Consider the following 22,580-nt stretch of genomic DNA (forward strand, 5'->3'; position numbering starts at 1 on the left):
AATACTTTGCACGTTGCAGAATTAAACCTTAAGTAACAGCCAAATACACATGATAAAAACACAAAGACATTTTTAAATGGCGAAAAAACCAGATTTTTTGGTGGCCTGAGATATACCAACATTGTTTTCAAATTCCTGAGGATTACAAATCTCATATTGGAAATCCTTAGTTATCATATGAAAACCTACAAAAGGCATCATGCTAAAAGCCATCATTTATCTGGATGACTGACTTTTCCAGAACTTACTTTCACCTACCCAGCCTGAGAATGGGAACTGAACAACACTACTCTCTACAGTGCAAGGAAGCAAATCCAAACAGAAGCTAAGAAACCACACACTCCTAAGCTAGTTTCCTCTTTCAACTTAGTGAACTTTAGCCCACACCAGCACATAATGCTAAAGGTCACTAATAAAAAAAAAAAAAAAGCAGTAACTTTGACCCTTTTCATTTTCTATTCATTCATACACAAGTTACAGATTAGGAAGATTAATGAGCAGTACCTATCTCATCTTCACTTTCCCCATTTCAAAGTCAGTGTTGTCATGACATGACTACCCCACCGCAACCAAAGTCAGCATTTCAGCAGAGCCAGGAGAACCAAGCGCACATAGAACACAGGAGAGTTTTATTCTCTGTTTTAGCTTGTTCCAGTTTTGGTGTTTATTTAATGTAAACAACTGATTAATATTTTGAATAAAAGGAACATTTGCAATCTATTGACATCTTTGACGTTTGTAAAATCATTAATATTCAGAACATTTCTCATGGAAACCCATTGCATGCTTTCCAACGCAATCAAGGGCAGCTGTTAAAATTTCGTACACAAACACTCCCTCCCACCCAAAAGAACCCCGTAACAAAAATCTCAAGCCAAATCCCACCTTTTACAAAAACCACCATTCAAGCCTTCACATTTTTAGACAAAAACCCTATTGGCTTATTCATTATTCAGAGCTAAAAGTGCACTGCAGTGCTCTTGGGGAGATGTGTAGGCAGACTGACTGATGCTGTCTGGCCACAGATGAACAGGTAACACCACTGCACACGTTTGCTTGAGGATCTGTACCAGTAACAGGAAAAGTTAGTCAGCTACTGAAAAAAATCCCAAAATAAAACCCCAACCCTAATGCCCTTGATGCTAGTGGGGAGGGGAAGGAGGAGTCAGAGATCTGCTGGATTAGCGGCGTGCCGACCCCTCACCATGTGACACAGCAACTGTGTCCTGCTCTGCTGCTCCACAGTCAAGAGAGCAAGCCTGTCCCATTAAACCACAGCCCTTCCACAAGCCTGGGTATAATAAGAAGTTTCTTAGAAAGAAGGAAATCCTTCTGTCCTCTCAGCGGAGCTATAAAAGAGATAGAAAAGGATAGACCACTACTACTTCAGGTGTCAGATCTCACTGACCACCCACGAAACACTCATCCACTCAGACCTCTGTGACATTCTCCATAGAACTTTTTCCCTTCCTTGGATGGGAATCCTTTTGGGCATGCTCCTCATCATTCTAGGGCAGGCAGATAAAGCATGGTAAGGACGTGATCCTGTTCGGTATACCCTCTTTTTCTCTGCCTACTGCCTCTTCAGACCCATATGAAGATGCAGAATTCCAAGGGACCAGACCGGAAATACCTACCAAATGTTACAGGTTTTCTATAAACGACAGCAAAAACTTTGCTGATGCCTGTTTCTGTTCCCAGTCACACTGTCACCACAGCACACACTAAGCAACCCTGTTCTTTCTCCACCCTCCCACTTGCTCAAGAAGCAAGAACACCAGCACAAAGCATAAAAAGTGGTGTAAAAAGAGGTAGTGAGAGCTCACAGAGAGGAATTTAAGGGGTAGAAAGACCTGAGAAAAACCTCAAACGAGGAACACGGTCAGAGAAAAACTAAAGCAACTGCTAAACATTTTGGTCATGTTGTTGTGCAGATGCTGTTGAGCTCTTCCCCAGTGCCACAGCACTACTTTAATGGAATTGCAGCATGGACACACCAAGTCCTCACTGCCTGCCCCAGGTGGTTGGCATCACATTGCAGCTGCTTCCCAATCAGAAAGGAGCAGGTATTTAGAAAGAATAACTTCAAAATCTGATAAAAATCTGCTACACCATGCAGCCATTACTCGACATGTTGTATGACTGTATGAAACACCACAGCATGGCCTCACGTACAAATAAGTATGAAGTCCTCCAGCGTTGCTGAAGGCTGCTCAGTCCCAATTTGTGTTTTCCTGAATGGGAAAGCCCACGGGAAGATTCAGCATACCCTCAGTGAATGGAAATACTTTAGTCACAGTTAGATCTGGTATTGTAAGTGATGTTCCTTTCTCATGATGCAAAGCTAAATGCTTAACACTCATCCAATCCTCCCCGACACAATGATTTCCTATAAAGGAATTGAGAAAACAATATGCTCAGATTTCTGATAGTGCGAGAGCAGTTTTGCACAAATGAAACAAAAAACTGTGGAAACTGGGCATCCAGAGCTATCACCAGTGAGATGCAATACTATGACAAGGACCTATCAAGCCACTTTATTTTTCATGAGGAGATTTAGTCCAAAACACTGACCTTCGTAACATGCATGTACAAATCAAGGTCCCTTGGTGCTGAAGAGGCTGGAAATGGTATGAAATGAGGTGGACTCCAAACCAGCTCTGTTTAAGGTATGTTAAGCTGAAAAGCCATGACAGCTTTCAGCAAACAAAATACATACACTCCTCCTATAACTTTGCTTCTGAAACATCAATCAGTGCTGCATCCTCAGTGCTATGTTCTGATACAAGACAAGACCTCTTGTTTTGTTACAATCCTTTATGCAAGGGGGCAAAAAGTAAGATGTGAGACACCGTAACATCCCTGGAGCATGAACTCATGAAAGCAAATCATATTAAGCACCATATTAAAATAACCTTCACAGAAGAGGATGTATGTAATCAGTTAAAATGTATGTTTGTGCAGAGTAATGCAACCACATCTGCCAAATGCATATTTTATGAGTGAAGATGCTTAAGGTTAAATGGAAAACTGCTGTGCTGCAAACATTTTTCTTGAACACCAAATGCATTAATTTTCTAAAACAATCAGTACACTGGGTACTTAAGAAAAGGTATGTTTATAATGTCTCATTAGCAAAACTGCTCTTAACGGCTTTTTGTACTACCATATTCACTGAAAGAATAGAGAGCTGAGGGAAGGCTTGCAGCACAAAACCCTCTGAACACAAGGACCATAAGAATCAGTTTATCGATTCTTGCAACAATATGTTTAGTTAGTACTAGTTTCCACCAACCCAAGCCTGGAGCACCCATTCCTGTGTTATGTGTACATAACAACCTTTTTCATCCAGTGTCATGATTTTAATGCCTCGAACTCCAGGAAAGGAGGTGGTAACACAGCTCTTTTGGGCATTCAGTGATTTCATTAACTACTCCTTAAAACAGTCCTCAAGGCACAGGATACAAACCTGCCAGAAACAGGCATATGGGCAGAAACTCAGGCATGAAGGAATAAGCACCAAATTCTTAACTTCCTTCCACCCAAGTCAAGAAACTTGTTCCTTCTCCTCCCAGCACCTTTACACTGATTTTAATGTACTGTCCCCAAGCACAGAAGGGATGCCCGCTTACCCAGACACCTGCAGATTTCTGCAGCCTTGCATCACCAGTGCTGCACCAGCGCGTGCTGTACACACTGCACCCAGTTATTCTGTACGGTACAGCTATAAAGCACTAAGTGAAATCCTACTCCTCTGTTACACAGGATAACTACAAGGAGAATTAATCCCAGTTAAAGGTGAGTGACATTTATGCATTATTAAGGAAAACAGAAAGCCAGCTTTCCTGTATCAACTGTGCTTTGAATACGCAAATACGCTTCTAAGGATTTGAATCAGCACTAACAGAGTTTGTTGATACTAGTGAATTCTGCAGAGTCTTGAACTTTTGCTAAAGGACCTTTTCTTCCCCTTTTTAAAAATGCAAGTCACTATAAATATGGTAAAACAAGCAGAGCATATAAGACAAAGGAAAGTGCAAATATGGACAAAGCTCAGCAAAATGACACAAGCCTAATAGGAAAAAAAATAAAAAAAGAACTTATGCTGGATCTTACTGTGGTAAGTGTCGAAAGTCTTCTGAATACTGTTCATATTTGTAGTTCACAACATGCCACTGGGAACTGTAGTATTTACAAGCCTAAAGAGAAAAAACACAAACAATAGAATTACTACAACTATTTAGACTCAAGAAAGCTAGAGAATGAAAAAAGATCCGAGGGAGTCACTGAATCACAGGGGTTGGAAGGGACCTCCTGGAGATCATCTAGTCCAACCCCCCCACCAGAGCAGATGCAGGTTGCGCAGGAATGCGTCCAGGTGAGTTTTGAATATCTCCAGAGAAGGAGACTCCACAGCCTCTCTGGGCAGCTTGTTCCAGTGCTCTACCACCCTCAAAGTAAAGACGTTCCTCCTCATGTTTAGATGGAGCTTCCTATGACCAGGTTTGTGCCCGTTACCTCTCGTCCTGTCACTGGGCACCACTGAAAAAAGACTGGCCCCAGCCTCCTGGCACCCACCCCTTCAGTATTTATGAGCATTAATAAGATCCCCCCCTCAGTCTTCTCTTCTCCAGACTAAAAAGACCAGGTCCCTCAGCCTTTCCTCATAAGAAAGATGTTCCAGTCCCCTGTGCTAGAGAACATATTCTTCTCTTTTATAGCTGGGTGCACAGTTCTTAGAGTAAAGTCAGTCTCATATGTTTCCACATTTTGAAGCACAATTTCCCTTTAAAATCAAATGCACTGAATCATACAAGATGGAGGAGGGGGCTGATAGCAATTTATCATGCTTTACTGAATCTCATCTACTCTGTAGGAAGCATCATTAAATTATATCGCTACTGTCTCAAAAGACACTGCCTAGTTTAGGCCTGACTTCCTCCATGGACATCAATTATACACTTTTTGTTTGCATCCTGTTCCATTACCTAAGCCTTTGATTGTAAACGTATTTGCCCTTCTCCTTTTATTCGTTTTTAAATCTTGTGTAAAACATGCAGAGTATGTAGCCACAAATTAATTTCGGAAGTCATCTTGGGTGTGGTCACCATCTTCTGTGACAGCTTCATTTGGTTTAGAGTATGGAAAAGGCGGCAAGGAAGTGGATGCACATTTATAGGCAGTTCCCACCCTGACACTGAACTGAGCAGTTCAGCACAACCAAAGGCAGTCTGCAGTAAACACGTTTCATGTGGATCTAGCATCTACTTTCTGGTCTGACATAAACCCTCATTATCTTACAGGATGCAGAATAAAGTGTGACCATTAGACAATATAAAATAATCACATATTCTCTAAAAATGAACATAATGCTATAGCATTATAACTGACTTACTCTGCACCTTGCAGCGTCAGGTCCAAAGCCTACCCCTGACAACCATGTTCCTATACCACTCCAGCGTTGTTTACACTTTGCCTTTGAATAGAGAAAAAAAAATAACCAAAAAACCACCTTTCTGTTTTGTGAATCTTCATAAAAGTGACTTGGTCACTCTCGTATTTGTGTGATCTAATTTTTAGTTCAAACTATTTGATAGTCACCTGGGCTACAAGAATACTCTTACAGAAGCAACATATACTCTGTTCTACATGAGTCAATGAAAAGCTCATTCACTGAACATTGTGAGGACGAGCACAGACCCTCCAATTCACACTTCACTCGCTTTCTACTTGGCAAACGTAAACCAACTGAACCTTCTACAAAAAGGACCACTTTTTCCCTGTGGTACTTTCATTACCAAGTATTCTACTTAACAGATGCAATTAAAGCCCACAGAGAATTCTCAACGCAGGCTTTTATTGCAAACATTATAGGCTGATGTGTTCAAAAAAACCAGCTGTGAATAACATATAGAACAGGCCACAGTATTTAAGTTTATAACTATAAAGGTTTATTGTGCTCCTCCGAGAAAAAGCTAATCAAAATAAAAATCAAAGGGGACAAGCAGCACATTCAAGTATCATTCAGTAAATTCACAAAAGACAAGCCAATTCAGTGCAACAGCTAACGCTGTTCTTGAACTAGCTTGTTGCAGCTCTCCATTGTAAAATAGATCTAGTTTAAAAACAAAAAGTTATAGCATTTTCTCTTCAGAATATCCCAACTAAAAATCAAATACTTCTGCTGACTGTACTGACTTCTAATGATTTTATTTTTTTAAATCAGAAATTATTATTGGAAATTGAGTTTTAGCAATGAAGAAAAATACCTGCGAACCTGATTTGAGGAGCAAGCAAAACCTTTCTAGAAGCAGAGATTTCATGAAGAGGCCAGAGCTGGATCCTACTGCTCCTGGCAAAGAGTGGAAGCACCAGTGCAGGGGCTGTTGAGCTCAAGCAGACTGTGGGGGAGGAAAAATATAGATGGAGAAATGGAAGCTTTGGGATGTGGGAGGGTTGGCACACGTTTGCATGAACTTTCCTACTGCATTGTTCACCAGGCAGCTGCACAGCCCATTCCCAAGGGCCCTATTAAATTCAGGTTATGTCTTGTCTTTTTTTCTTATTGCCCAGCTGGCTTAATTTTTCCTTAGAGAGACAAACAATCCTGCAAGCGTTTTCCACCTGTAACTTCTTAGCTCTAGTTCTGGTGATGACAGCATGATGGCTACCACAGTGAAAGAGGCACTTAAAGATTTACCCTGCAGTACAAATGAACCTTTTGGAGAAAAAAAAAAAAGAAAAGCGAATGGGAAGTGAGAGAAACACAAATGAAGCAAATACCTTGAAACATTTGAAAGCAAATCCCCTGCTTATATTCTAAGGCAGCGTTAGGTATGTGATCTTAGAGATGCACATATGGTAAGTCATTCGTGGAGCAACTGTGCTTTTTGCAGAGAAAGTGCACGCACAGAGCAATCCTGCCACCTCACTCACCCTTGAAGAGTGGCTGTTTCGGAGGTGGAAAGCAAGAGATGTTGAAGAGGGAAGGGCAAGCCCATGCAAGAGCTTGGAAACAGAAAGCAAAGACCTTCCAGAGCTGGATGTGGCCACAGCGCTAAAGGGGAAGCTGCAGAGATGGATCTGTGCTCTGGCCTGTGACTGGGAACATGCATGGCACTGCTTGTAAAGCCTTCTCAACCACTTCTCCCTCCTTTGACCTCTGCTGCAACAACCAAAGGCAGCGTGCAGGGATTTGGGAAGGTGGAAGGTGGTGTGATCACCCTGGCTTGAAATTCAGCCCTCCACCCCAGGCCTACCCCTGCTCCCTTACGCCCGTGACAAGCACGGCAGTGTCATGACTAGCTGCGAGCAACCTGGACCTTCATTTTGGGGTTCTCGAAGCTGTTTCCAAATTAACACAATTCACACATTATTATTAATAATGTCCAATGACACAGCAGCGTAACAAACCAAAACATTAAAACACACTATTATTTTTAAAGTATTAAACAGTTTAAAAAAAGTATTTACCTCTTGTGCTATCAAAACACCCACCGTCTTTTAATAACACATGTCATTGTCCTGACTCTACAGTTCTTTAAAGTACTGAAAGCGCTGAGATTTTGAAGTTTGGGAAATCTAGACTGTGATGAGCAATAACAAAACTTTCTTTGTGACATTTATCAACAAGAGTTTCCATTTTAATTTGACTTTGGAATATGTAAGAGCAATGCAGATCAACCTGTAAATAAAAAAGCCTCAGAAATCAACTGTATGGACACACACAACTACTTTCAGTATTTATAAAGAAGGCTGTGGCTCTTTTAACATTACGATTAATAAAACTCACATTTAATAATTACTTACAGATCCTGTAGATACAACCTGCAAAATCTGAAATAAAAAATCCCCCAGATGAATGGCGAGGGGTCTAAAAACTTACTACAAGTGACAACTCCAACTTTTGTGTCTAGAAAATCTACACAGGGAAGTTAAGAGGCGTCCACATGAATACTGTGCTATAGCAGACAAAATGAACTACATCATCCATCAAATAAGATTTCAATATTCTTACACTGTTATTTCATTTTGATGTAGCGCTTTTCAGCCAGCATGGTCCCTACTGCTCTAGGGATGAAGTATGAGGACTACAATTACACCCACAAATGAAAAGGAGCCAACACTGGGGTGCAGGAAAGCTCAGTCTCAACAGCTTTCCCCAACAAGCTTGTTTCTTTATTATCATTGTCTTTAAAAGTAATTTCCGTAAGTTAAAACACCACAGTTTGACATCAAATATAGAGTCACTAAACAGGTTTAAGTAACGCTGCATATGCAGAGTGCTGTTAGTATACTCCGTTCTGGCTTTACCTCAGACTCCCTTACTTGATGCACTGGCAGATTCCAGATGTCACAAGCAGGACACAATCAGGTCACATATGCCATTAATAACTGGCCTCTGTTCCCAGGCTTTTTCCAACAGGTTGCCAGGATGACAACTGTCTAGATGTCTGTGATTTGAAAGAAGCAATTGGCTCTACAATGACTTTTAAAGCTACAAGCACGCTCAAACACAGCTCAAGAGTGCCAGCAGATTTCTGAAGGAGACAGGCCTGACTTGAACCTATGCAAGTTGGCCCTTTGAAAATACTAACAAGCCCCAAATCAGCCCATCTGCACGACAGTGGGCAAACTGCCTCAGCGACCAGTCAGAAGTGCACAGCAGAATGATAGTAACAACAGGATTTTAAGAATGCAATGTGAACTCCACCACCTTTGCTAGAATATGGATGGGACCACCAGTGATGGCACTTGTGAGCTGATCCAAGGCCCAGCAAGTCACCAAAGGAGCCCTTCCCGTAGCAGCCACCACTGCTGGATCAGACTCCTGAAGCAAAAAGGATGGGTCAGGAGGTACCTTGTCTACCTGGGAGGGATGAGACAGCTTCTCACAGGCCTCTCTGGGCTTATTTTCCACAATTACACTGCATAACCTAGGGAAGCTTCTGCAGCAAGCTGCTCTGTCCTCCTTTACCCCTCCTCATCCCTGGGGCCAGCCCCTCCGCAAACATGCTTCCCAAAAACATATCCAAGTAGCACCTATCACCTTTGGAGGAATCTTCTGGCTTAAACTCATGTAAGAAAGGACAGCCGAGAGCTAATATTTATTTACTTTCTGGATTTTTTTTTTTTTCACATACACCTAAAATTTCATTCATATAGAAACACACACACAAATAGTATGCATGTGTCTGTATATGCACGCACGCTTTCTGAAAACACTGACTTGATGCAAACCAAGATGGCATTAAATACGTTGCAATTAGATATATTTAGTTTGAAGAACTTAAGCTAACTTTGAATTGCAAACTGCACTATCCCCTTATACGTTTCCAAATGAAATGTGGGAAAAATCCCAAGGATTGGCATTTGATCTGCATATTCAGAAATACAGAGTTGGGAAAGGTGATATTAGGAATGATTTCACTGTCTAAAAGGAAGAATATTATTTTGTTTCTTGTGGAGTGAACATTTCTTTTGGCCAAAATTATGGACCACAAGGACAATGCTGACTGGCATAACTACATGCAACAGACTCTGTGAGGAGTGAGAAAATTCAGAATTTGGGAGGAAACAGCATGGTACAGTACAGAATTCAAGGAAGTCAGGAATACTTAGGAAAAATAAACACTGAAGACAATTTTATTCTGGCTTTAAAAATTTCTGGAAACTTTTCTTGGAACCTAATTTAGTTACTCAAGCTCCTCCTGCCTAAGAAAAGCTAAGGTGGAAAAATTCACATGGAAAATATCCTAAGACAACTAAAGGTATAGGAATGATCGATTCACAAAGTATTACCTCTAGAATATACCTAATAATTAGGTATAAATTAATAAAGGGACTCAGATATTAATCAATCATAAGATGTAAAATATTTATTCTCCTCGCATCCTCCAGAAAATATCTAGTTATCAAACAAATATTTATTTATTCAAGTCACCTTAATTTTTTTTTTTAAACTTTCATTTTACAGTTTCAGCAGAAAGGAGACGGTTAGACAACTTACTTAAAGTAAATTCTTCTGCCTCACCCATTACCATAACATCTGAACATCACCAACAGTGAAAGTTTTTTGTTACTGAGGAATGTAAAAGCAGTATTAAAGAGAACTGAATTAGACAACTAGATGCACAAACCTTCCACTACAGCATCAAATGCTATCCATACTGAAAGCTTTCCTCAGCAACATCAGCCTCATCTTTCTTCATCTGGCTTGTCAGCTCTTTTGCATCCATAAATCAATATTGCACAGGCAATCAAGTCATCCTGGTGTGCCTGCAAGTACTGTTTATCATCACTTGAACAAAGGCATTCTGATCAAATCCCCAAGCTCTCATATGTATGGATTTTGATAAGGACTGGGGAAAAAAACCTGATCCTTGAAGGAGTCTAGCAATGAAAGAGCTAGAGGTGGAAGTAAAGCCTTCCTACTGTCACCAGTACGAAGTAAATGCCCAGGAAGAGACAGACAGGGGTTTTAAGGCATTATTACAGACTTCTGACAACCCTTTTAAATGACCGAGCAGTAGCTTACAGACAAGGCCATCTGAACACCACCAAATGTCCAGAAGGATGAGACAGGAGATCATAGATCTGACCTCTTGAAATAGTTCCAGTACCATGTCCTCACACTGCACCATATGACAGTGGACCCTTCATTTGTAGTTAACTAACTTGCTCCATGTCTTCGTGTCGCAACTTGCTAAACTACTGAGACAGTGCAACATACACAATGGTCAGAGCTAGCTGTTACCACTTATAGGGAACACCAAAATGGCTTCAGTGAGATGAAGCTGTACATTGCCTTTGTATACCTTCCCCAACAGTCCAATCCTGAATTAGACATTTAAGGCTGGGTTCTAAGAAGACCAGTTGACCAACAGATAGCCAAGTATGTACAAGATGGATGCCTTCACTGTTGATGATATCATAGTATATTTGAAGAAAGAGAAGACTCCTTCACTGAGTAAAGTCTTGGCTTTTTCACAGCTCCAAAAAAGAAGTGAAGGTCACAAACTCCACTCTTGCACATCCATCCAGAAGTGCTGAACACCAGCCTGGAACACAACAGACTGCTGGCTGGGTCAGCACAGACTTGTGCAATTGCTGCAGTGGACTACAACTGCAGATCTTCACAGCACCCCATGCTCAGTTTTACTTAATTTTGGACTAGAAACCATCCTCTTCCTGGAGCTTAATTTATTTTATATATAGCTTTTGGCTTTGTGGCAAAGTGGAACATATGCATTACTACTTTAAAAGAGGGTCTTATCCCTCTACTATTCCATGCACAGGCTTACTTCTGTAGTACTGTTTTTTTCCACTGCTTTGCTCCTCTCTCCCCCTCCCCTTGGCTCACTGGTATTGCAGACAAAGCTAATAGATGTGCTCAATATGTATTTTACCAGGTTGTCATTAACATCCCCTTGGAGTACTCAGCTGTAATGATTCCCAGACACTGTGTACTATGTTCCATTTTTAGACCCACCACTTTCTCTGTAAAGCCATGAGCACAGTGCTGGCCTTGCAACTTGTGGAACCTTAAAATAAAAAGCAGACCCCAAAGTGCTGAAAAGGCAGCGAGGCTTCTGGGAAGGCAGGTAATTCCACAAGCTATGCTATCTTTTAACCTTACTGTCAGATTAAGAAAGATGGCAAAAGTTCAGGCAATTTGAGCTGGCAGTAAGTTGTTATTGCTCTTTCTAGACCTGCTGGAGGAAACAGGGCCAGCCTGTAAAATGTCATGTTGCATACAATTCAACAGTTACATTTCTGCCTAATCTCGGATTTTATTTTTTCTAATCCCTGTGTTTGTCTGCAACTGACTTTTGCTCCACAAATTATCTTGCACTTAGAGTGCGTATGAAATAGCCCATACTCATTCAAACCAGGAAGCCAGGTGTGAAAAATCCCAATCTGCGAAAAAAAGGCAGAGAACACACACATTTTGGTCTAATTATAACTGCTTGGAATGAAATCCCTTATAGAAGCTGGCTGAAAATTTGGGTTCATAAATCTGTTTTGTTAATGCAAATGATGAGCTATACTTCACATCTCTAGTGAAAGATGGGGAAGGTTCAGGGAGCCATCTAACGTAAATTCCTTTGAACACTGGTGCAGCCAGCACCTCCAATGTCCTTCAAAGTGATAAAACCAGTGACAACCTGAAATATCCCTGAGGTAGTAGGAAGAGCAATCATCTCCTACAATCTGAGATCAGGTATGGAAACAATACAACTACAGCTTTTTTTAAAGGTAGAGCAATTAATCACTCCTGGTGGGGCTCTAACTGCCATGGAAGAACTTTGCTCAGCTTTCTACTATGAAGGTAGAACAGACTCTAAATACTGACAATAAATATAAACCCCTATGCATCCTTCACAGTGCAACTAACTCCTCAGATAGCTATAATATACATCTACGAATAAGATACATACCTTGAAATAACTCTTAACAGTCTAAACCAGTGTCAAATAGTTATCTTTTTTGGAAAGATATCGATATTTTCGTAGTGCAAAGCCCATTCAGATCACCAATGATTAGCACTCATGTAAAAATACCAACATCAATATCAGTGGACTAGTAGTGACAGGGAATGCAGCTGGAAAACAGTAGAATGAGAGGCTGATTCAGCACATTTGCAATTTTTCTAGATACAAACATCTCAGAATAGACACCTGCAGATATGCTGTTAACCCTCCCCCTCCTCCTGGCCTCCAAAATTCAAACCTGATTCAAATCACCCGAACAATATTAAAAGAAAAAAGATGTTCATTATAATCATAGCAAGCCTCCCCTAAACCCTTGGGGTTTTTTAACACTAAAGGATACACACACTAGATATTTACCTCTTTAACAAATAAGTTTTCTGCTTTTTGTTCTGCATCTTCAGGTACAGAAGGATACAGCGTCCTGATTTCCAGTGAAATTGTGTCTGTCTGACAATAAACAAAAAAAAGCAAATTAGTCAGAGTGACAGAACAGCAGTTTTGTCTCATGAAGAGGTTAAGAACCTTATTATTATGGCTTGCATTTTCCAATTTGTCATGCAGCCAATACACATGCATACCAACAACTACAACCCAGCTCCTGCCCACACATGCTATTCAACACTATCAGCTAAAGCATTAATTACAAGCAAGAGCAATGTTCAAATAGATTTCTGGGAACAAAGTTGTTCCAAGCAAACTTGCTTCAGTCTCTGAGGTTTCTGATAAAAAAAAGTCATCAAGTCTTCCTTACATTCTCTCCCAGAAATACACGCCAAATCCAACAGCGTTACTTGCTTCCTCCACTTCCCGTCTGCACTTCATGCCTTTTCAGCAAGGAACGTGGAAACAGCATTAAAAGCTTTGACCCTTTTGGAAGGAGAAGAGAGGAGCAGAGAGTCCTCCCAATAAGCTGCAAAAGGATGGCCACAGGACAGCTCGATGTGGAACGAGGCAACAGCTTCTCAGTGGGGCATTTCCATCCGCGGGTGCAGCCAGCAGAGCAGGACTGACATGGGACTCCTGACGCTTCCTGCAACCTCCTTTCAGACTCAACAGACGCTGCACAAATTACGCCATTTTTTTGAAAGCAGCTCCTGACTGAGCTGGCTTGTCAGGCCCCACAGCAGGAAACCACACAGAAAAGTGGATCTCCAGAAGGTCTCCACAAGGAGCCAAGCTTTCCTTAGTTCCCACCAGGCCAACGAGAGGCCAGGGCCACCAGCAGTGCTCCTCTGTGTGACCCAGGGCCTCCATGCTGAGGTCAGGCAAGGCAGCCACTTTGCAAAAGTCACACGAGAGGAAGCTTTGGGGTATTTTGAATTAATCCACAGATCTGGCCCACTCATTTTCTCTACCATAAGAGGGGAAAACAAACAAAACCAAACGCCAGCAGACGAGATTATGCTCTCAGTTACAATGGAGTAACTCCACCACTCAAGACAACGAAGGACTGAAACCAAGACGAATCTGATCTCCCAAGCTCACTTTCTCTTCCATTACAGAAAGGCACATCATTTCCGGAGGAAGGCCTATGGCATACGACTGGCTTAGTACGAAGAACTGCTACTTACTAATACCACGAAGCAACCTGCAGTATCTATGGTGCCCTTGGAGGATGTCCTCCCCATCCCCAGTCTCAGACTAAAAAGTGATGTTTTTTCTCTACAAATTGAAGCACCCAAACTCTATGTGACAATTCCCTGGATTTTACTGACTGCATTTTTCCTTACAGCTTACACAGACCACACTGATTCCCCCCCATCACTTCCCATATGAGTAATTATGAAAGAAAGGCATGTATCACACAGGCAGACACAAACATCAGGGGATTCCCCAAACTTTTTGTGTTTCATCTGGCTAGCTCAGGATACAACGTGAGTAAAACACTTTGGCTCCCGCAAATAACGACGGTGCCTCGTAGACACCACAAAGTGAAAAAAACCCTGTTGTTCTGACAAACTAAGCGTAGTTTCCTAAATGCAGGTTCCTGGGGTCTACCCAGCTGTATTACCAAAGCCTGCATGCAGTGGAGATTTACACAATCATTTAGTCTATGAGTAAAAGAGGCAGCAGATGGAGAAGTATGAATTTTAAATTCTTCACATTTAGTAATAGTGAAGATGTCTGAATCCTTGGTTGCTTAGGGACTTCCCAGCAGTACCCACAATCTCTGGAACACGCTTCATTACTTTTACTTCACACATACGTGACATTTTAAGTCCCTTTTTTTTAAGTGGTTCTGAGAAGACGCAATCCCTGAGCACAGCTGAAAACCCACGGGTGCCCCTGAGGTCCATCATACAGAGTTCTTCCCTGGGCTGAGGCCCCACGGCCAGCAGCAGCAGCCACAAAGCACGCACACGGTCCTGCCATGGTATCACCGCTGCTGAAGATCAGCTGCTGTTTCCAGACGAAGGCAGAGTGGGAGGCCGCAAGAGAAGAGGCCTGTGATGCACTCTGTACCTCGCACTGACCCTGTCAGGATGGTGACTAAGCTGCAGAGAGACCAACAACCTCTTCTGCTTGCCCACAACAAAACTTATCTGCCCTATGTATTACGCAGAAGATAGTTTCCAGTATTTTTTTCCCCCCAGTTAAGATATATAGTACGTCAAATTTTTTACATAATACAATGCTTCGTGCCAATTGATATCAACACACTGACCAAGACAGCTAACGTTTGCCTTAATGGGGTCACTGCGCCTTACACAGCTTGTTAAAAAGACTGTAGCTGAACAAGACACGTAACTCAAGCCCACTGTTTTGCCTGTGGTACGCTCCCCCACTGTCCTTCTCAACAAGCCTGCACTTGAAAGAAACACACCCAGCCGTGCAAAACACAGAAATCAGGGAACATGGGGCCGGTCGCGTTTGCAGCCTTTCCCAAGAATATCACGTTTATTTACACAGAATTGGGACATGGAAAATCTTGTGTATTGTTATATTTAAACTTGTTTTAAAAACTACAAAGCACTTCCCTTCTGAGAATGAGTTCTGTTCAACCACTTTGCTGCAAAAGCCTTGCCACAAAAACACTTCCTGTTCACAGTCGATTACTTCCAAAGTTAAACGCTCTTAAATGCTGATCAGGCATAGCATGTGTTCACCAAAACCTTTTTACTTCAGAAAACAACTGAATTTCAACAACAGACTAAGTGCTTCTGAAACGGTCATCAAAAAAAATAAAGGATTTTATTTACAGAATTCAGCATTTATACATATGCTTTGAATGCGGCCTAGTTTTCTGATGTTTAGGCAATCATAGCAATTGTCTGTTCAAATCAGAGGCCAACTATCTTCTCATTTATGCACGCGAACTGTGATAATCCAATAATGCAGTTATCAGCCTAAAACATTAAATTTCATAATTCTTCTGAATTATTTTTGATCTATTTTATATAAATATCCTATATCCAACAATGACTTCTGGCATTCATCCAGGCTGTCTCATTTGCATAAACTGTTGGCCCCAGGTGTTTTATTAGTTATAAGGTGCAATTTAATTAAGTGCGCTCTCTTGCTACATCCACTTTCTACACTGAAAGCCACAAGTTAATATTGCTCCTTATCAACGATTGATTAGGAATAATGTTTTCAGACAGTGTCTACTTCCCACTGACACGGTGAGTTTACTATTTGAAAATGGAGCTCCAACTCCATTAGCCATTTCAAACATTTTAACTTTGAATCTATTCTAATAGCTTTTCGTCTGAAAGCATGTTACCAGTGGTTAAATCTTTAGACGGATGCATCAAAAATGATTATATTTACTTCCTGAAAAGGCAGCTCTTGTAAGAGAGCTAACTGCACACGGGCAGAAATGTTCCTATATGTTAATGCTTAGATTCAATCTCTCTAAAGAAAAGCTGCTTAGCCCCATTTTCGTCCAAGTAAACAGATCTACTTAAAATTACCAAAAACTGTAATGAGTTAGTCCATCAAACTGAAAAGCAGGATAAGACGCAACTTTGCTGTACAAATACCACCGTGCAAATGCTGTCGCTATATGGGGGGCCCGACAGGCTGCTGTCTGCTGTCCCAGCACAGACCCCACCGAGGAGGTACGTGTGTGGAGGCAAAGCGAAAGGAAAGGAAGCACTGAGTGAGCACATTTAAAGGACAGAGTTTGCCCCATCGCTCACTGAATCACGTTCAGTGTGAAAGGCTATGCTTTGCTCACACAGTGTTTGCTTTCCTGACTGCATCAACTCTGTTTAAGTAGTTGGAGGGCATCCCTTGAAGTCTAGATACCTCTCGCTTTCCTGTGCCTCTCAGCCAATGCAAACTTGCACATCAAGGATACCCATATCCCATTAGTCATGGGAATAATGGACTCAATTTCTGCTCCTCTACGGATGAGCAGATACTGCCTATCACATGGGAAGTGGGAGATAAGTCATGTGCTATTGAAAATAACCCATGATCTCACCACTGTAACTCTTCTAATCTTAGAAATAACAGTCAGTTTTACAGGGTTATTTCCAAGGAGGCTCTAAGTCCTGTGCTTAGAGCTGCCCCTATGGCACACATGCTCTGTTTCATGTGAAGAGGCAGTGTCCTTGCCTGCTCTTGCCCTCTCCCCTTAAAGATGCATCTGGTTATCATGAACTTCTGTATCCAAATGAACAACTTTTGTCCCTGCACAACATCTAGATAGCAAAGGTTTCACAATCTGAAAAATGGGGAGATTTTGCCTCTTCCTTGTTCAGAGCTAAAAATAGAAGCCTGGAAACAGTCACACCTGCAGGGACGGAGAGTATCAGCACTGCACAACTCAGCCCCTATTCTAAGGCCTCTATGATACTTGGAGGGTACCTGGGTGGGCTTTCAAAAGCCCAGAAGAGCCAGGAACACATGTCAGACTGAACTTCAATAAGTTTTGCATTACACAGGTAAGCTTTGCCATCTTACAGCTGTCCTAAATTCAGGCAATGAATTATTATTTCTATTGCAGGTTCAAATCGGACATTCAGCCATATTTATATAATTAGTTTAAGAAAGTCTGAGTTCCACTTTTTAAACGAACATTTTAAAAATAGACATGGGGAGAAAAAGAGGAACAAATTTTCATGAACCAGAGTTTAACATGTTTTTATACCATATCAAATTGATGTACCTATTAAATACTTTCAGCTACCTTTTTATGACAATTAACTTATATTTATCAACATATAGTTAACATGTATTTAGTTGCTAAACCTCCACATAAGCAAAGGTATTAGCAAAGGAGTGCTGAGCCTGTTGCCACTAAGGGAGGGCACCAACAACTGTACCCAAAACTTGAGATCCTGGAGAGATTTGAAAAGAGACTGCTGGGGGTTCAGTGAATTTCCTAAGGATGGTGACATGAAGAAAGGATGAAAAAATACTTAGAAAAGGATACAGCAAGCATTTTGCTTGGATACATGAAGGTGCTCAGCAGCAGAAGTACAAACATATGACAACAAATCTGTGGAAGACTAAGACGTGAAAAGTTATAGGTGAGAGGGAGACCAATCTGAAGGAAGTTGTCACACTTCTTTCATGGCCTCCTTTCCACTAAACAGGTAGGAGATAAGTGAGAAATAGGCATGCCAGACAGCAGCGGTTCCAGTTGTCAAGGGCCAGGTCTGGGGAACAGAAGGTGAATAATCCCAGTAACCCAATGGTGAGGATGCAAACCTACCAAGCACACAATTCTATGAGCGCAACAGGAAGCCCATCAACCGCCACTTACTACCACCAAGAAGCACAGTGCAAGCTCGTACTCGTGACAGGGAGCTCCTGTGAAGCTCTGCAGATCCTTCCTCCACACGGTTGCTGTACTGCTGCAGAAGTTTCCACTGGCCATTATTTCACAGCACAGCAACAGAAGGGCAATTTATTCAGGGCATCCAGGAGCAGGTAAAAAATGAAGCTGAGCTGACATGCTTGTTCTGAAAGGGAAACTGGACTTTGGGCAGGCAGGAGGAGAGTTAGCAAGCAAGGCATTGCTAGGAAAACAAGAAGTGGAACTGATGTCAATCAATGATTTTTTTTAAAAAAAGAATTGTTAAGCACAGCTACAAAAAAGTGAAACATCCTTTCCCCAGGGGGAGTAAAACCAGAGAATGCATCTTTGTAATGTATACATCTTGTATTCTCCTGTTTAAATGCGGAGAAATGGAGGAATACAGTCTATCAGGTTCAAATTGATAGCAAGAATTCTTTGCTGTTCCACAGACTTCTCGTAAGATGTTGGAAATGACCAACAAAAGTCTTGTGAGAATAACTGCATTCGCTTTGAATTGTATTCAAAGAGAGAAAGCAATTCTGAGACGAAACAAAAGACCAGACAGTACAGCAGCTATGATGATAATTGACCCGTATCTGATGCCTGCGGTGAATACTACAGATCCAGAAATGGGAAATCATTATTAAAAGCAGAATTTTCTCTTATGCTCACTACCTCAGCTAATTCTTTTGGTGGAGTTTCACTCTGAAGAGACTTGCCCATAGGATGTGCTAACACACAGGCCTAAACTGGGCCTGCATCAACACTGAGCCACAAAGTCTGAAGCAATTGTAATCATTAGGAGTTAAACAGTAACGTCCACCATTTCCTGGGGCATTATCACATTAAATAACACTCAGAGCCAGCCTGAGCACCTCCTAATTCAGCCAGACGTGGATCTCTTTCTACTCAAATGGCTGACCCAGACGTTTGTGCATAGGTGATATTTCAGCAGGAAGGAGCAGGGCTATAAAAAGACACTCTGCAGCTGAAAAACCTGTCTGCTATGAAAGCTTTTGCAGTCCTGTCTGGTGGCACAGGCTCTTGTTACTGCAGCTGCATCAACAGAAGGTAACAAAGAAAAGAGACAGGTTTATTGCAAGGCTGTGGACCCCACCTACCATTGCCTCTGCTCTTCTGTGAGTACAGGCCACCTCTACTAAGCAAGTACCTCTCTCATCTGTTTTAATCTTTTTTTGCCTTTTTCTTCTTCTTATTTAAATAGATTATGCAGAATAGTTGCAAAGCATAACACAGAAAACAAAACAGAAGTAGCTACTAAAAGCCAGGCAGCAACTGCTCAAAATGAAATGAAAATAAGGATATGAAAACATGGTTTGACAAGCAGAGGTCTTGAGCAGTAGGATGGGATTCTTCTTTTGCTGAGAGGGTTTGCTCCACTGACTTGAGCTCAGTTACTCTAAATCAAGGGGCTCAAGGGCCTTGTGACAGCACACAGTATGTCTAGTCAGCTTTATAATGCTAAATTTCAATTTCATAAATTCACAAATGTGCAAAATGATAAAGGAATTAACGATGATGAGGAAATCTATTCTGTTTAGTTTTCTCTCAATCCCATGAGCACATTAACTCAGCTAATGCCACCAAGGAAATAGAGCCATTCAGTAAAACAAAGCAGCCGATTAGATTAAGCCGGCCCCACAGGACAGTAGCAGTGCCATGAGCTGATGGGAAAGGCCCTCACACAGCAGTTACAACTGGTCACAAATTGAAATGTATTTCCATTAGAGAATGCCTATTCATCAAAATCTAAAACTTTTACAGAGACTGGTTGATTTTGAAGAAGTTGCTATAAGATGCAGGCCATCTGCCAGCTTACTTGCCTGGCAGCACGCGTCCCCAGCCAGCCGGCAGGCAGCCCCTGCCCTCCCGAGCTGCCCCATCACTGCCGCGGTAAGGGCTGCCCTGGACTTCCAGGTTCCCAATTTCTTTGCAGCTTTCCAGGACAAGCAAGGGGGAACCCGGGATGAGGTCAGGGAGCTCCATGGCTGCAGGCTCCAGTATCCACTGCCTGTCAGCATCCCACCATGGGAGCGGGCCTCAGCACTGGGGACTCTGCATCCCCCATCACTAATGATGCCAGATCTCAAACCCCACTGGAGAAGAATTTAAGACAACCCCAAAACCAAAGAAAAATCAAGTCAGTTTGGATTTATCTTTCTCATGCAACCTAATGTCAGCCATGGCACAGCTTGGAAATATGTCACAGCCACCGTCTAAAAAGTCTGACTTTGAGCAGGCTGCGAATCATGGGCTGTCTGAGTCTAGCTGCCAAATACATTAAGCAGAATAGGATCAGAAAGACTGGATGTAAGTTACAGAATTAATTAGATCATAATAGTAGGGAGAGATTCCAGCACTGGCTAAACTACCACTGTGCTGAGCAAACAGACAAGTATACGTTATGGAACAACACGTTTTCTGAGTTCCTGAAATATATTTGGGAATAACCAGGGCTTTGAGCTTTATCTAATCCTGAACAGTAAATTTACTCATACACAAATGTCAGAGAAAAAGACAGAGTGAATTTGGTGGGAGGGAAGTAAGGCATGACACATAAATTAAGAAAACCTTAAAGAGCCCTTGGGCAACTTCTGGCTCTCCCTCTAGCAATGAAGATAAAATAAATAAATGAACAGACAAGCCTAAGAGAAAGAAGAACACATATGTGCCTTGTACTTACTGAGAAGTCATCATCGGGGAATAATATCAGATCCTTAAACTGGTTATCCCCAATATTTTTTTCAATCTCTGTGATAACAGCTTCATAATCCAGAGGCTCCAAGAGTTTGGGTTTTTCCTGCTGTAGAAAAAAAGAAAAGATCAGGCAATCTCTCTACACTCAAATTTGCCTTCCTCCCCCTTCATGAACTGAGATCTGCTGCATTTTTCCTTTTTTACACCAAAGTATGAGTAACTCCTACCCTCCCCTCCATTCCCTCCAGCTTGTTGCAGCTGAGCTCATGCGAGGACAGTGGAAGTGAGGAAGTTGGGCCAGTTCTAACAGTCACTCTCCATCCGATAACTCAAGGGCAATCTGTCAGCTGATTACAGAGACCAAAACCACCACATTAACTTACCTGTCATTCTCAGGAACACTCTCTCTCTTTCTCTGTAAATATATGTAGGCAAATAGACAGACGGACACAATTTGAACTGAACAGATATGACTTTGAGCTAATATGTTTTAGAATAAGTAACCTACTAATTTCTTCACAGTCTTACAGAATCCCACCTCTTGAACTGCTGGTAGCTTGTGAGTGTCACCACATTGTTTTACTTGGTAATAATCCAAGGTTATTCTCCTGGAATAAACTATCTGGCACCCATCCCCATGGTTTCTCTTGTCAGAAACAGGATTAGTATCATCGTAATAGTACTATTATTGCCCGAAACAGTGGTAAAGTAAGAAACCACCATAGGAACAGCCAAACAAAAGTAAAGTCACACTGTCTTGAAATACAACCCAAAAATAGAAAAAGAGAAGCCCATCTGATGTCCTAGAATACATTAAACAAATGAAGAATCATGTATTAGAGTGACAACATTTGCTTAATTCAAAGACTTGAGCATCAGAAAGAGTAAATAAGAAAGGGCAAGAGAAATGCTAGAAGGGATGGAAAAACAAGTGATGAGAGAGAAAAAGGACACTAGTGGAAAGCAAATGCAGAAACACTTCTGCAAAACACTTTTTCAGTCTGATGCAATGATGGACATTAAGTAAGCTGTATTTTACCCACTGTTCTTGCATTGTGCTATCCAGAATAATATAAAGTTTCCCTCCCTCCCTCTTCCCTAAGCCAAAACCGTGGTGTATTGGAAAAGAAAGCTTTCACATCCCCACAAAAGAAATATCTGCAATGGACAATCTCATGATTCTCCATCATATTTGATTATAGAGATATATATATATAATTCACATATGGCCCATTATACCTATAATGGTCCAAATATACAAGTCTCTCCCTCTTTTGACTTTGTGCTAGAGAGTTCCTGTTTCTTCAGTAATTACAGTCATCTCAGGATTTCTCTGCAGCCCTTGTGAACACTGTTTCCCTTCTATATTAAGTTCAAGGCTCCCTTTGGTATCAAATGCATCTATGAAAAGTTGAATTAAGTATCAGTAACACAGCCACACAAAACAGATTAAAACACTGGGATACACATGTTCCTAGAAAGTTATTCAATTGCTGAACAGCTTATGATAGAATCACAGAATAACTCAGGACCTCCACAGGTCATCTACTCCAACCCGCTGCTCAAAGCAGGGCAAGCTGGATCAGGCTGCTTGGGAACTTGTCCAGATGAGTCTT

The 22,580-nt window shown here is 41.5% G+C and overlaps 1 protein-coding gene across 1 annotated transcript in view; it reads right to left on the reverse strand.

Annotated features, from left to right (window-relative positions):
- The window catches only part of DOCK10 (dedicator of cytokinesis 10), a 136,121-nt gene that overhangs the window by 81,325 nt on the left and 32,216 nt on the right, over positions 1–22,580 (reverse strand). Inside the window, exons 2-4 of the mRNA XM_059822685.1 lie at positions 20,951–21,070; positions 12,852–12,941; positions 4,117–4,199 (exon numbers count right to left, since the gene is read on the reverse strand). Of these exons, the coding sequence (XP_059678668.1) occupies positions 4,117–4,199; positions 12,852–12,941; positions 20,951–21,070 (293 nt within the window). The remainder of the gene's footprint in view (positions 1–4,116; positions 4,200–12,851; positions 12,942–20,950; positions 21,071–22,580) is intronic.

This window comes from Gavia stellata, chromosome 11 (genome assembly GCF_030936135.1).
Source record: "Gavia stellata isolate bGavSte3 chromosome 11, bGavSte3.hap2, whole genome shotgun sequence".
Taxonomy (NCBI): Eukaryota; Metazoa; Chordata; class Aves; order Gaviiformes; family Gaviidae; genus Gavia; species Gavia stellata.